Source organism: Vigna angularis, chromosome 5 (assembly GCF_016808095.1).
Source record: "Vigna angularis cultivar LongXiaoDou No.4 chromosome 5, ASM1680809v1, whole genome shotgun sequence".
Taxonomy (NCBI): domain Eukaryota; kingdom Viridiplantae; phylum Streptophyta; class Magnoliopsida; order Fabales; family Fabaceae; genus Vigna; species Vigna angularis.
In genome coordinates, this window is record NC_068974.1 from 25,750,077 (window position 1) to 25,766,502 (window position 16,426).

At 28.2% G+C, this 16,426-nt stretch overlaps 2 protein-coding genes across 2 annotated transcripts; one reads left to right on the top strand and one right to left on the bottom strand.

The window, feature by feature from the left end:
- Nucleotides 1-1,466, top strand: LOC128196589 (uncharacterized). Its single transcript, XM_052878016.1, has 6 exons — nt 1-33; nt 114-215; nt 687-902; nt 1,001-1,042; nt 1,133-1,243; nt 1,319-1,466. The coding sequence occupies exons 1-6, from the start codon at nt 31-33 to the stop codon at nt 1,409-1,411; spliced, it is 567 nt and encodes a 188-aa protein (XP_052733976.1). The 5' UTR covers nt 1-30; the 3' UTR covers nt 1,412-1,466.
- Nucleotides 1,467-8,923: 7,457 nt separating this feature from the next.
- LOC128196695 (LOB domain-containing protein 2) lies at nt 8,924-14,847 on the bottom strand. Its single transcript, XM_052878198.1, is given in 2 exon segments — nt 8,924-9,461; nt 14,798-14,847. Coding segments are annotated over 2 exon segments (588 nt in total).
- Nucleotides 14,848-16,426: the final 1,579 nt, after the last annotated feature.

A 16,426-nucleotide genomic window follows, 5' to 3' on the forward strand; every position in this document is an offset into this window, starting at 1 on the left:
TCCAAGAGCATTGCAAGGAAGAGAGAAGAAATGGTGAAGTGTTATTTATCTTCAATTTTCTATTTCTCATAATATTTATGACATACCTAATAAGCATGTGTTATTTTTCATAGGAAAAAGAGTGTGGGCACAAAGTTAGCAGAGGAGAAGTTTGGATAGCTACTCATAAGACGACCAATGGAGCTTTTGTCAGTGATGAGGCAAGGGAAATTGATGTAAGTTCCAATCTTTTTAGTATTTCCTATAATTGTTGTATTTCGGCATATTGTTTCATAAGGTGACTTTGTGATGAACACACCTCTTGCAAAAATTGGTGTTATTTCAGTCGCTGTTCATTTTAGTGTTTACTATTTTAGTACTTCTAATTTGTTTGCTTTTTATGCTTGTTGTGTGGTGTACTTTGATGGCTGGATTTCGTTCCTTTTACATCACTCTCCTATATTGTAAAATCAAAGCCATTCATTGTAAGAAACCATTATAGTTTAGACAGTTAAGCATTAGATGTGATCTTTCTTTGGATTGTCAAAATCTCTTTAATGATATAATTATTGATTGGCAATTCTTGCTACTATTTTTGCAGACATCTTAAGTTTAAATATAAGTATATTGCTGCCAACTCAATAGTTTGTCTCTTTATACAAATGCAATGTTTTTAATGTTGGCATCATTGATTACGTAGTATGTAGGAAAAAATTCAAACATATGAATCTACAACATCGTCTCAATCAAAAGAAATATCAAGTTTAGATTCATTGGCTCATGTTTTAGGAAGCCAAGAGCATTGTGGACGTGTTCGCGGTCTAGGTTTGGGTCCTTGCCCATCTAAAGTCTTTGGAGTCCATGCTCGTTCTCATATTGGATCATCTTCATCTACTCCTTATAATGTTGAATTACAATCTCAGGTTAATGAATATTTAAATATTTATTTGGTTTGTTCCTTTTAAAATTAGCATGTTAGGTATCATATTTCTCACTTTTTAAATAAATTTTTCTGTTATAGGTATCTTCATTGACTTCTTCTAATGTTAAATTAGAATCTCAGGTTAATGAATATTTACTTGGTTTGTTCCTTTTAAGATTAACATGTTAGGTATCATATTTCTAACTTTTTAAATAAATTTTTCTGTTATAGGTATCTTCATTGACATCACAAGTCAATGAAATGAAGGCAATCATGACACTTCTGTTGCAAAATCATCAAGGTCCATTGCCTTCACAATTTGCAGTATTTCAAAGATCATCGGTAATAATTGTTAAATTTATTTGTATGATTTTTTTATTAAATATATTATCGACTAACTATTATGTTATATTGTAGGTATCTGATCAAGGGAGTGGGCCAAACAATGGATGTAATGAAGAAAAAAAATTAAATATTGTTATTGAATACTTTTATGAGTCATACTTTTAGTATTGAACATCTATATTGAACATATGTAATGAACCTCTTTCTTTTTAATTTTTATGTATGAATGATATTAGGTTGAACAATGTAGTTTATTTTATACAATATTATTAAATTTTAGTTCATATTAATTTATTGTTTATTTTGTCAATAAAATCATTTTTATTATAATCTAATTTTATTACAATAAAAAAAATGAAATATACAAATTCCCAGCGGTTTTAAAACCCCGGTAAACTAAACCATCAAAAATAGAGGCGGTTTTGAGATAACCCCAGCTAGTTCCGGCGGTTTTTGAGTAGCCCCGCTATTCCCGGCGGTTTTCATAAAGTCCCAACTAATTCCGGCGATTTCTACAAAACCCCTGGAAATTCCGACGGTTTCTGGGAACCCCCGCTAATACTGATTTTTTCAGAACCGCCGGTACTTGCTTGGCGACAGACGTTTTCTCACCGATTTTTCCAACCGCGGAAAATATGATTTGCAGGGGTTAAAACTGTCGGTAATATTTAAAAAAACCCCGGTAAAGATATAGATTTTTGTAGTGTGTGCAAAAGTATAATGGTGAATTTTTTGTTAGTTTTTCATGAAGAAGTATGATGTCACTTAAATCTCATACTAAATATAACGAAAAAGTTCAACAAAATATAATATATAATAAAGAAGATCTATAAAATTATTATTTTAAATTTTTAGATTAAAGTTAGTGTGAATTATTTCGGTGAGATTAATTTGTATTTTATTATTTTTGAATTTTTCTGATGAAAATGTTTTTTTGAAAGACTTATTGCTAATATCAAATATGAGAATTTCTCTTGATGATTATTAGATTAAACGAGTCCACGGTCCAACATATTTTTTATATCGAAAGTTTTCCTCATAAAAATTCAAATAAATGTCTTATTATAATAAATAATAGAATAAATAAAATTCACTAATTATGTATTCGTTAAATTCAACTTAAATTCTAAACACATAAAGTGAAAGATCAAATTTCCAACTCAATTTGCGTGTCCATTTGTTTCCATATATCGTACTTAGTATAGCATCAAAATCTTTACATTAATGAGAGGATTGTATTTAAAAATACAGAAAGCTTTTCAGCATCAAAGCATGAGTCTTTTAATTAATGACTTATGAAGTAAGTGTTTGAAATAAAAGTACTTTTAAATAAAATATACATAAATTTTAATAAGATTTTATGCTTTATTTAGGTTTAATAACATTTTTCCTTAGATACAAACATTATCCTTAAAGATCAAAATCTCACAATCTAAGATAAAGATATTGCACAAATAAATATAAAACTACAAATTTTATATAATGTGTTCTTGTCAACTGAGCTAAAAAACACTTCTAAAAAAAACATGTATTTTTTTATTAATAAACATTTAGTAAGATCACATCATCATTTTATCATATTGTATTTATCATGAATCTTATACTTTTTGAGAGATCAAAATCTCACAATCTGAGAAGACATTGCACACGTAAAAATAGAATACAAAACCACAAATTTTATGTAATGTGTTATTGTCAACTGAGCTACAAAACACTTCTAAAAAGCGTGTGTTTCTTATTAATAAACACCTAGTAAGATCACATCATCATTTTATTACATTGTATTTTTCATGAATCTTACACTTTGGACAACGCTTAGACGGTGGGCTTTTAAAGACTTTAATTGGAGAATAATTTTACTTTAATTTGTTATAGCATTGATGCTTCCATTTTTATAACAAGTGCAATTCAAAGTTTGTTATGTTTTTCATAAGAAAATCATAATAATTTAGCTAATTTGACTTTTATACATAGGTGATTTAATGTTTTACACCCATATGTTCTTTAGATTTTTTTTTTCAAAATAGTATAGTTTATATTTGTTTCCTAAAATATAATTTGTTATCATGGTTTGGTGTGGTCCCATGTTTTTGTATTCTTTTCTTTTTTTTCTTTTAAAATTTAGTAAATTATATGTGTTGTCAAAGTTTTCAATTATGTTTAACATAAGTTCTATCTTAGTTAATTTTTATTGTTTAAATCTTAAGACATTAATTAATTAATTAATAATGACCATTACGTCAGAATAAGTTTAGCTAACTATGACGTACTTTTGATTATCTGTCATTGTGTGTCTAGTTATTATTACGTACATTTGATTATCTGTCACAAGAACTCCAGCTTAGTATGACAAATTTTATAAACTATGTCTTAGAAAGTTAGAATTTTTTTATAACTTTTTTTTCATCATCCTCTCCATTCAATTTACTTACAAATCCCAAAAAATTCACCAAATCAAACCATACAAGCAAATCAATTCATACATTAAATTGTTCAAAAATACTTTAAACATTACATTTTATATACATAAACCTACTTACACTTATTTATTGTGAATTTTATTACAATATTTAGTTATTATATATGTTAAAGTTAATTTTTTTATATGGCGTTAAATAGATGACTTGTAACATAACACTAGTACAAAAACCGCGTATAACGTCATGCATTCAATGTCCAACCACTTAATAGCCAACGTTAAAAATGATCAGTGACACTTTTTGTAAATAAATACAATTATTAGACGTCGTTTAGAATTGTAATTCGACGTCAATTTGTTATAAGACGTCGAATATTGAGAAGTCTGACGTTCTATTGGATAAATTTTGTGAAAATGTTTGGCCAGAAGGTGAAAATGTACTTACGTATGACGTCAAATGCCCTGGAATTAGACGTTAAAAGGTTATAAAATGTCGAATGCCATAACGTTAGACGTCAAAAGATTAGTAAATTCAATAAAAATTAAGCGAGAGATTGAAAATTCATTCATTTTATCTTAGCGCGCGAGACCTTCTTCTCTGCTCAAACTTTTCTCGAATGAAGTTTGAAGACCATCACATGTAATCTTTATTTCATTTGATAAAATGCATGTTAATTAATTACTTTAGATAAGATTTTCGTTTGTTTTGATCGATTATTTTTGTGTTCTTGTCCTTTATAGGCGCATTCTGTTTTCTCTCTAACTGGTGACAACACTTCATTCCGACGAACTCACCTTTTGAAGGTTAGTTTTCATTTTCATTTTGAAGAACTTATTTGTTGAACTTGTTTGTTTGTGTTGTTTGATTGAACTTGTTTGTTGTTATTGTTTGGTCAAACTTGTTCATTGTTGTTGTTGTTTGTTGTTTGTTGTTTGTTTTTTGTTGTTTGTTTTTTGTTGTTTATACTACACTACACGTTCATAGTTCATGCTTTATAAAATACCAAAAACTGAAATTTGTTGTTTTTCTACTTTTCAGGTCTTCGTAGAGTTTTAAAAAAGGATCACAATTAATTAAAAAAAACAAAAATTGATTAACGCCGCATATTGACAAAATTCGTTGTTAATTTGTTTTACTGGGAACGTCGAATTGTTCTATTTTCGACATCAATTTAACGTCTCCTGATATGGCGCCGGTCTCGAATTTTTACGTAAAAGGGCGAAAAACACCGACATTATACGGTGTTTTTGTACTAGTGTAAGAATTGTTTCAAATATAAAGTTCACCATTTGTTTTTGTTAAGAAGTGGACTTTAAGCCTAACTCAACCCCATAAAAACGGCTTGTAAGGTGAGGTTCACTTATATATTATAAATTGGCCTTATCTCTAGTTGATGTGGGACTTCCAACACACCCCTCTCACGCTGAGGTATAGACATCATCTCGAGCGTCCGATAACGGCCCGATAGTAGGTGGAACAACATGCCTAATAAACAACAAATATCACTAGGATAAGCTTTAACCATAACTCTGATATCATGTTCAGAAGTGGACTTTAAGCCTAACTCAACCCCACAAAACCATTGCACCCATTTATTATTCTAATATTAATGTTAGATTATTGCAAAAGAGACGTTACTCAAAGGTAGTATGCCAACATTCAAATTTTTCAATGTCAATTAATTTTGCAACGTTAAAATAATTGAAATCATTGATTGGTTTTAATTTCTTTCATTCATTTTATTCTTTCTTAGCTCTATAAATAGAGAGCTCTTTCCCCATTCCAAAAACACATCCCAAATCATTCTTTTCTCATTCTGCTTTCTTCGTTTCCTTAGAGATATTCTGGAAAGTTCCTGTTGTATCCTGGGGAACTTGCGCAATACACCGCGGATAAGTCCTTAAGTACAATGAATCTACACGTCTCAGAAAATTTGTTTATCAGCTTTTTACAACAATCTTAAGATCTTATACATTTGTATATAGACACAAGCGACCGAAATCTTAGTCCTTTGTTTCTGATGCGGTTACTCTCCAAAACTAAAAAGGTATGAGAACTATCTTGATTTGCAATGATTGTCTTAAATTATGATATTGTGTGGTTCTCTTGCTTTATAATTTCTTTGTGTGTGATGTCACGGGGAAGTACTGAATGCCTTTTGGATAAAAATGAAGTAAGGCATATATATATATATTTATTGAATTCTAATTTTTGAGGTTACAAAATAAAAATTTGGTAATTTGGGTGGATAAGTATGTTAGGGTCTGGAAGTCTAAATTTAGTTATATTAATGTTTGGATAATTGGGTACTGTTAGAGGAAAAAATTTAAGTAGAAAATACATCATGGTGTGAATTAATCTTGGAATGAGAACTACAGATATAAATAGGTGTATGAAGGAGTTAAAAGAATAGGTAAGTCTCGATGTTTGATTATATCTTAACTGAGGCATCATGAATATTTTGGGGTTGTGTTTAGAGCTTGGAATCAAATATAAGTTTGGATGCTTTGTTAACACTTGTGAAAATCTGATAAAGGAAAATAAGAATGTGGCTTCGAATTTTCTTTTGAATATCTATGGATATTGAATGGATTATGTGTATGTTTTAACACGATGAATATTGACTTTTTCGTTGTAAATATTTATATATATATATATATATAGAGAGAGAGAGAGAGAGATAGATAGATAGATGAGATCTATGGTTTGGAATGTGTTGGTGCTGATATTAAATGGAATAATTATGTTTTGGTAAACTGGGTGGAGAAAACTTAAGTTAATTTTTTTTCATGATAATGATTAATGATATGGTTAAATATTTTTGTCTGTATTTAAGTTTTGTGAGAATAGAAATTAAACAAGAATGTCCTGGTAGTATTGAGTTGTTCTATCAATAATAGTAATATGAAGAATGTCATGGTAGTATTGTTGGAATTGTTGTTTTGGCTATAATTTGAGGCACAATTATTTTAATGTATTACACTATAAAAAAATGTTCATTTATAGATAAATATTTACTCATGGTGTGAAAACTTTGATGACCATATGAACCCAAACTAAAGTATTTATTATTGAAGCATTTGATCATTTTTTGTTGTTGAGATTTTATTTGGAATACAATAATAATAGAAACTAGTTTACATTATTTAAAAGTCATCATATACAATAAAATTGATAATGGTTTGTGTTAATTACTCTATGGAGGATAAAATTTAATTGATTTGCCATGTGTAACACAAAAAATAAATAGCGCATCTCAATTTTGAAATATGAATTTCAAATGTATTATGTGAATGTGGATCTTCCGGAGAAAAATATACATAATCATGTCTTCCATATCCTGGAGTTCATTGTTTGAATTGATCACCTAAAACATTAGAACAAACAAAAAACCACAGTTAATTGTTTTTATGATTAAAAATTATTAAAGACAAAAAGTTTCCCAAATATGATTGTCAAAGTAATAGTTTAATTTCTTTTCTGTGCAAATTATAATATGACAATTTATAAGTAAGAATATGTTTAGAAAATTATATTGATTATGATTCCCTAAAAAATCTCAATTTTTCCCCCAAGAAAAAAAAATTAACTGTTTCTTTCCTTTTTTTAAAAAAAAAGTCAAAAAGATGTTTACTTCAATGGAATATATATGTTAATCCGTATTGCAATGAAGGATCCTCGTCTGTGTGTGTTAAAAACGTAACAATACTAATACTTGTTAAATATTTACAAAATAGTAACATGATTGTTGCCTATCTTATTTGGAACAATATAAATCTATGTCATTGTCATTTATATATATATAAAACTATTCTTCACTATATTTTCTTTCACTGTCAAAATTAATTGTATAACGACATACATATATATATATATATATATATATATATATATATATATATATATATATATATATATATATTCTTCTTCATTTTTCTTTTGTAATTTAATAGAAATTGAATATATTTTAAAACTTAATGGTATTGTTATTCTTGTTGAATTTTCTACCATTATATTTATCAATAACACAAATATTTACCGTAATTTAACTTGTAATCTTTAAGAACTTTTCACTATAAAAAATTAATATTAATTCATATATAAAGAAGCTACATTAATTTTATTACAAAATTATAAAAAAGGTGAGATCCAAACAAAAAAATTTAATTAAAAATACATAATATCGTATAAAAATTAATATTATTACTTGACCTTGACTTAACTATTATTAGTTCAAATTACAGTTAATTTGATTGTTGTCATATACAATTATCAAAACAAAACGCGCTTTCCAATATATTTGTAGCTAAATTTCAAAATTCCATTACATTCAATTAAAACAAAAACAAAATAAATTATAAACTTGATTTCTAATCTTAAAAAAGACACTATCCTTACATTTGAGAATTAATCTTATTTTTCAGACATTATCATCATTGTCACGCTACTATCCACACAAACAATAATATTATAAAGATACAAATTGTCACTACTATTATTATCATCGTTTTTGTAAAAATATCCTTAAACTAATTTAATAGGAGCAAACTTCCTAAATAAGTTTATATTTGAAATTAAAATAAGCTAAAACATGATCTTTTTTTTTTTAATTTTGTTCGAAATTTAAAACTAAAAATACAAGGAAGAATAAATTCATTCTAACATAAATACTTTAAAAGACTAAAATATAACCTTTTCAAATTTAAGCGTCAAAACTGAAATAAAAAATACAAATAATATTTCAACTTATGTTATGTAGGTAAATAGAAAATATAATTTAGTTAGATTGACTCTATGGTAAAAAATAAAATAAAATACATGTGAAGGAACAAATAGTTATTATATTTTCTCATGTTATTACTTTAATTTTGTGAGATAAAAGTATTCTTGTATGTTATCTAAACACACACAAAAATAGTCCCTATGCAACAATTTTTAATGTTTTGAAGGAGTTTCTACCATAAGTTACTAAATAATAATAAATTCATTTTTAAATAAATTTAACTTTGGTAGTTCTTTTAAACCTATTGAATTAATTGAGAAGGTAGTTCATAGTAAAAAAAAAGTTTAAAACCAGCAGTTGAAAGGTAAAAACTATTAAGTAAACTTTCTATTAAAGTAAAAATATATAAGTAAAGAAAAAAATAAATTCACATAGTTATTAGCATTTGAATTTTACTAATTTTCTTTTTATTTAGAAATTTATTACATTAAGAATTAAGAATAAAAAATAGCTAAAAATAAATAAAAAGTGAAACTAAAGAATACCTGTAATGTAGTATGGTTGAGAGTGATGGTGAAAGGGTATGAGAACTTCAGGCCTGAGATTCTGAAACTCTTGCAAATAATTAGAAGAATAACTGTTGTAAATATCAGAATCAATAATAGCATTCTTTTTCCCATGCAGATAATCTTCTTCTGCTTTGTCTTGCACAGACTTGAACCCTAGAGAGGGAAACTGCAACATCTGGTGTTGGCTTCTGAATCTCTTGAGTTCATCCAACACTTTCTTGTACTCATTGAAAACCTTTGTGTACTCTCCATAAGGGCCATGAATAGGGTCTCTTTGTCTGCAACATGCTTCCCATGTCAATGAATCCACCACTCTTCTTCTATCATCCTCTCTAGCATTCTTTACCAACTTGGTTATGTTGCTCACACCAAAAACCTTGTGCACAGCATGAAACTCACGGCTTCTGTTTGATGGAAAGTAAGGTGCCAATATGCACTTTTCACTGCATTTCTTCCTTTGATGCTTGCATGCTGCACATGCAGGATGCATTCCACTGCTATTTCTTTGCATCTGTCAAACATGTTTCAAGAATTCATCATCATATAACCAATCATACACAGATAAGAGCAAAACAAAAAGTTTTATACTGTCATCTGATAAAATTTTATGATAACATGTATTACGTTAAAGATGACATCCACCACATGCAGTCATATCCATGCATGCTTAATTATCTCTTCTTCTTTAGAAGAAAAACACTGAGACAAAACAGAAATTCTAGTAAAATTTAAGATACAAACCTCGACCAAATATGTTTAATGTCTTGAACTAAGGGAATGAAACATCAATATCTTTAGAAATAAGATATATATAAATATTAGGAAGAAAAACTGTTTTGTTTAGGAAGAGCACGAAAAGATGGTTCAGGTTCACGTCTCTTGGAGGGAAAATTATTTATATAGGAAGAAGTCTAAGTAAACTAGATACAAATGTTTAGGAGATATTCACGCGTTAATTATCTTATTAGGGAAGAGATAAACAAAGAGGTGTTATGCAGTTATATGAATTAATTATTACATAATAATATGATAATAATAAAAAAAAAAGTTATCATTCTTCTTATTATTATTATTATTGGTTTGTCAGTTCTCCCTCTTGGTGTTTTTAAATGTAGAACAAAAACCAGTGAGCTGTTTCTCAAATTTAAAACTTTTCCATTTTTTATTTATTTAATTTGAGTATAGTTTTTAAGGTTTTAATTAGAATGTAGTGATGGTATATAAAAAGTGGTGATCACTGAATCATATATGATTATAGTAAGTGTTGTTGACTGATTAAGCTTTTAGAGGTTGCTCATGCAACTTTTGCTATGAGTCATGTAAATAATCATTCGGCATCTTCATGTTCTTGACGTGAGGCAAATTGGTAAGTGTAACATTTTTTTATTGTGTTTATTTCTATATATCTTGTGATTTCTTAGGAGACATTTAAACTAAAAACTTCTTCTTCATACAATATTATCTATTGAAAAACTATGTTTTTTTGTTATCAGAGCAAATCTTCCTAGTTTTGTTTTGAGATATACTCAACTTCTAACCTTTTAGATTTAGCCTTGAAATATTTAGCTTAATTTTATGGAAAATCTTATTAAATTTGATAGAGTAATATGCATTGCATTCTTAGCATGTCCAAAAACACCAGCTCGAAGAGTGTATGTCGATTCACATTGACTATATTTTCTTCCTCTATCTTTATTTCAGATTTTAATAATTTATAGATATAAATAGTCAATTCATTTATTTATAGTTTATTTTGATTTATGTACAAAATTGGTGAATTTTTTTATAAAAATGGTCTTGAATTATTCTGAATGAAATAAAACCTTCGTCATCACTCTTTCTTTTTTTATATCCAGCGGACTTTTCTTTATTTTTTTTTTCTTTTCATCTTCCTTATTCATCTAGTTTATACCTTAATTGTTTCCTTATATCTCTATCTATTTTAAATAATAAGAATCACACTTATATAATTTTACTAAATAAATTTACTTTCAATAAAGTATATCCTACAACAAAATTTAGAAAAAAAAAACTTGTTTGTAAGTAGGGATAATTATGGGAAGTTGGGTCCAACGAGAATAGTATCTACTCATTATTCGATCAACAACAAAAAAATATATCTTTACTAATCTTGTTATCACTTAGATAGCAGTTTGAAAAATATATGCACATATTTTAAAACTCAAGAGCATCAGTAGATACCCATAAATATTTTAAAAAAAATATATCTTATAAATTTTTAAAATCTAAACAAAATTACAAAAAATATATAAAATATGATATAAAATAAATTGAATATAAATTAAAATTTAATTTTAATTAAATTTAACCTAATAAAATATAAATTAATTTTAATTTTAATTAAATTTAAATTAATAAAATATAAATTAAATTTTTATTTTTAATGTTTTAGGTAATGGAATGATATCCAAATTCAACCCATTTATAAGCAAGTATTAAAATACCAACTACCAACTACTTGTGGATATCAACTATTTGTCATAAATTTTATCCACGAATATCTGTAAGTATGGATATTTTTGTCATCCATGTGTCTAAGTGACTCTTCTAATAAAAACCTTATCCATTTACATATAAAAGTTATAGTGATTTTGTACCTATAACCTCTTCTGAAATAGTTTAGTACAGGAAATTAATTGCAACATGAAGGAAGCTCGTAGAATATTGAAAAAATAATATTACTAAGAGTGAGTAAATTTTGAGATCTAATAGATGATAATCTAAATTTATATTGGTTTTATCCATTTAAATGCATTTATCACAAATCCATATTCATATTTTAGATTCAAAATCCAATCTACTTAATTAGGTTTGAATTGGATTTAGATTGAATCATTTTCTGGATTTTGAAAATCTAAAACCAAGATGTTTCTAAGTCGAATGACCAATTCAAATCAAGTCGATCTAAGGTAAAGGTTGAGTCAAATTGACCTAGGTAAAGCCTAGTTTGCCCAAATTAAACCATGCACTAGTGTAAAATACACTTTTTATACCTATTAAAATAGACTTTTTATACCTATTTTTTTGTTGGTATAGAAGTGGGGGTATAAAATGTTTTCACTTTTTTACACCTGTTACACGTCAGGTATAAAAGTATGCTATTTATACCTAACATTCTAGAAACAAGTATAAAATGATATCACTTTTACACCTACTATTCATAGAATAGGTATAAAAGAATCTTACTTTTATACCTCATGATGTTATAACCGGTGTAAAAAATGCAAGGCTTTTTATACTTCTTTTGTTTTTAACCGGTGTAAAAATTGACTTTTTTTTTTAAATGTTTGATTTGTTTGTGCTATTATCCATATCTAGACATGCCTAAAATTCAATTACATAATACAGTCTAAATAATCAATATTAAACAAAATAATCAATATCATTTCTATTAACACATCAAAATATAATACTTACCTAACAAAATTTCTAAATATATATTTACATAACATAGTTACTTAACATCGTTACATATAAAATAGTTTGTAAACTCAAAATGTAATATCGAAACATTTAATCATTTACAAATGGTTAAAAAATACAGCCCACTGCCTCCGAACATCGTTTATGACATGTTGCTCCATTAGAGATGTGTCATCAAATATCTACACATTGAATAGTTTGAGTCAAGTAAAACATTAAATATTTTCTTTGCCAATGAAATGTTTTCTTTGGCTTATGACTCGCAAATATAAATTCATATAATTTCATAACAAAGAACAAAACTCTTGACACTAGGCATAACAAAGCTTATAAATTAAATATAATTTCATCTTTTAAGTTCTTCCATATAAGGAAAGCTAAGTAGAAGACGTTTTTAGGATTATTAGACACAATGTCACTGCAAGGGAAAAATAAAATAATTAAAACAGTAAACCTCATTGCAACTAAATTTAAAAAAGAAAAAAAAGAAGCGGAGAATCATTATTTGTGGGAGAGAATTGGCTCAAAACTTAAGACGTGTATATAAACTGAGGTTATTAACTTCCACACTGAGATTGAATTTCACTGGGAGTCCAAGTGAAATCCTATAAAAAGAACCCCTTCAGCCCCAATAACACACTGATAAACCTACTCATTCATAAGGTGAATCAAAATCAATCAAGAATTTAACTTTGATGTTTACTAGCTTTCTCTCTTACTAGCTTTCTCTGTGGACCTTTTCAACATCTTTTATAACATTCTTTTGAGAACAATACAATAGTAACAGAGGTCGTATCAATGTTTAAGTATCATATAATAGAAATCACTTGTCAAAGGCACATTAGGCTCTAAAAGAATACTACTTCCAGAAACATGCACTATGAACTAAGCTGCTTTGGAAGAGATATCAATGCATCAGAATACGCATCAAGTTAACTAATAATTGCCATACAAAAATATCACCCAAGAAAGAGAAAAGGAGAAAAAAACAAAGGAAAAAGACACAACAACACTTGGACACTAGAATTTGAGCTTTCATTGAAAAAACTGTTTGAGATTTAATCATTTGAATCTTGTTTTGTTGTAGGTGGCTCTAACACCAAATTGAAAAATTGATGTTACTGACTCAAGAAAGTAATTACTTGCTATTGTATTTGCAAACATGAATATTACCTATACTCAGGCATTTTACTCTTGTGGTTCTAGGAAACAATTCCCGAAATTCATCACAATGTATAATGGTAGCTAAACCTCCTACAGAACATCCAGATAGAAGAGCCTGAAAAAGAAAAAAAACATAGATAATATCAAAAGGAAACCAGGCAACAATTTTCTTTTCCTGAAATTATCAAGCTCATATACTAATATAATATAGTATTAAGTATTGAGTTTGCTTGCATTTCTAACCTGACATACCAGCAGTGCAGTAGACAGGACAAAGATCATTCCACCAAATGACAAAGCAATGCCTAGAAAGCAACTGTGGAGCACGCTTCATTTGCCTTTTCATCAACTCCACTACACAACTGTCACATAACGAAGCATTGGAAATAAATCAGACTGGAAATCTTCAGTAACATCCCCTGGCTCAGATACATCAGACAAATTTGTTTTCATCTTTTAATTTTGCCAGAAAAGTTAGAAACACAATAGATGGAAAGAAAAGACCTATATTCAGAGAAGGGTTTTGCGACAACAATTGACAGAAACTAACCAAAGTTCTAAAATATAATGTTTTCATGTTATTCAAATATTCAAGATTAGATATCCAACCGTCATTATGGTACACAATTAAAACTATTTTTTCTTTTGGTACTCGAGAAGAATACTTTTACGTCAATTAGAAAATAATGCACAAATGATATATAAAATATTTCAAATAATATTATGTTGTGTAGAAGGCTTAGTTCCACATAAGTATGTATAGAAATATGTTTTTAATCATAGTTTTGTTCTTAAAAAATATTTTAAAAAATGAAAAAAAGAAAAAATATTTAAATTATTTTAAATTTTGACTCTTAAATTTATAAAACTGAAACATGTTTCAAAAGTTACACATTTGAAGCGTCAAGTTGAAAGTAGTATCATCTATAATAAGATTAAAGTAAAACCTTAAAAATAATGGGCAGAGAACGCTGCTTATACCTTTCGATAAAATAAATTAAGATCAAATAAAAAGGCTGCACAAGTAAATAAATTAAGATCAAATAAAAAATCAACATGCAGTTTTGAAAGAAAAATTAATGAACATGTATTCAAAATAATAATTGCACTGATACAATAATAGAGAACAAGACTGCAAGATTCAAAGAAAGGAATATAAAGTTATGAAATAACAAAATAATCATTGAATTTACCATGTGCAGTGTAAATATGAGAGTCCCTTCCACTTAACAAGATATTGCTTGATAGAATTATGTTTCGACTCTAACTTTTCTGCATCATTTTCAGTAGGCACCATAAGTCCTGTTCTTGAGCAAATCTTCACTTGCTCCAACATATCACATTAATTATAAAGGATGAAGCAGCAATAGCAAAAGTTACACATTTGGAAGAGAAAAGTAAATAAAAGCTCTTTAAAAAGATTGAAAAAAAAACTTTTTAAAAGATTACTATAATATAAAAAGAAAATTCTCAATTGTTACTGATGAATGACAAATCTACTTCTGAAGACTTATAGTATTTTAAGCCAGGGAAAAGAAATTCACCTACTTTAAAACATTAAAAATAAAAAACTATCAGCAGTGATACAGAATAGTTCTTAGGTTATTATAACCCACTCGGGTGGGCCTATATATCTGGTATGGAGACAAACTATACAGAGTCGGTCATTCATACTCTTAAGTTTTCATCCTATTCTTAATCTTCTTCTCTAACAAACAGGATGAGTCACAGCCAATATACATATGATATGCAGGGAATTGGATGACTCAAAGCCGTTCAGATCAATGGTCCACAATAGAGGAAGACTCTGGCTTGATTAATGATTAACTATTAATAGGTTTAACTATTAAAATTTAGCAATAAATGTTATAAGTTTAGTTTCAAGTTTGGATTCGAGTCAGGAATACTTAACATCACTAGCTCAAGGATGGTAAGGTGTATGCATCCTTCCTTTCCAAATTTCAATCATGAGACAGTAAAACGACAAAGTATCAACAACATTATAATGTCAATTGTAAGTAGTGATAATTGTTAGAAAAAAAAGGAGAACTAAAAATATATAATCACCTGTGACATTTAAAGCACCTCCACCCATGGCATTTAGAGCAAAACCACCACTATAGCAGCAAAGATCAAGAACCTTTAGACCATATGAAATTGTTGATATAAACTTCCGATTCTCACGCTGGTATGCATAAAATCCTGTCTTCTGACCCTTAAGTGAAATTGTGTATACAATTCCATTTTACACAATCTGAAAAGATCTTAAGAAGTGAAAATGCAGGTCATATTTTCATATTCTTCAAGTTCAAAACATAAGGAAAGCTTCCTACAGTGCTCAGATCTTAGTCAGAAGCAAGATTGACGATAAGGAAACAAAATACATAAACTGATAGTGCTCCGAGCTCCTAAAGCAAATAAACTAAGGTACTTTGGAGTAGGTATATTGCTAGATATAACAAAACAAAGCATATGCATACATTAAATTTCATTCCTGTGTTGCGCGGAACCCTAATCGCCCAAGCATAGAGGATCTAACCTTATAGAGGAGTCGCGGTCCAAGAACACGAGAGTTTTAACGAGCAGTCGATCGGGAAGAGTCGCGGCATTGGCGGTTTTGAACTTTGCCCTCAATGCAAAGGAGCTTGTGGAGGAGAATCGCGCGCGTGCCAGAGAGAACTAGGAGAAGATGTGAAGCAGAAGAAATGTAGAGAACTAAGAGAAGAAAAGAAGATGCGCGCGGGAATGGGAACAGGAATGGCTAGAACATTTAATATTTCACACCGGTTTTAAGTAAAATAGGTATAAAAATTATTTTTTACACTGGTTCTAAATGTAACCGGTGTAGAATTATTTATTA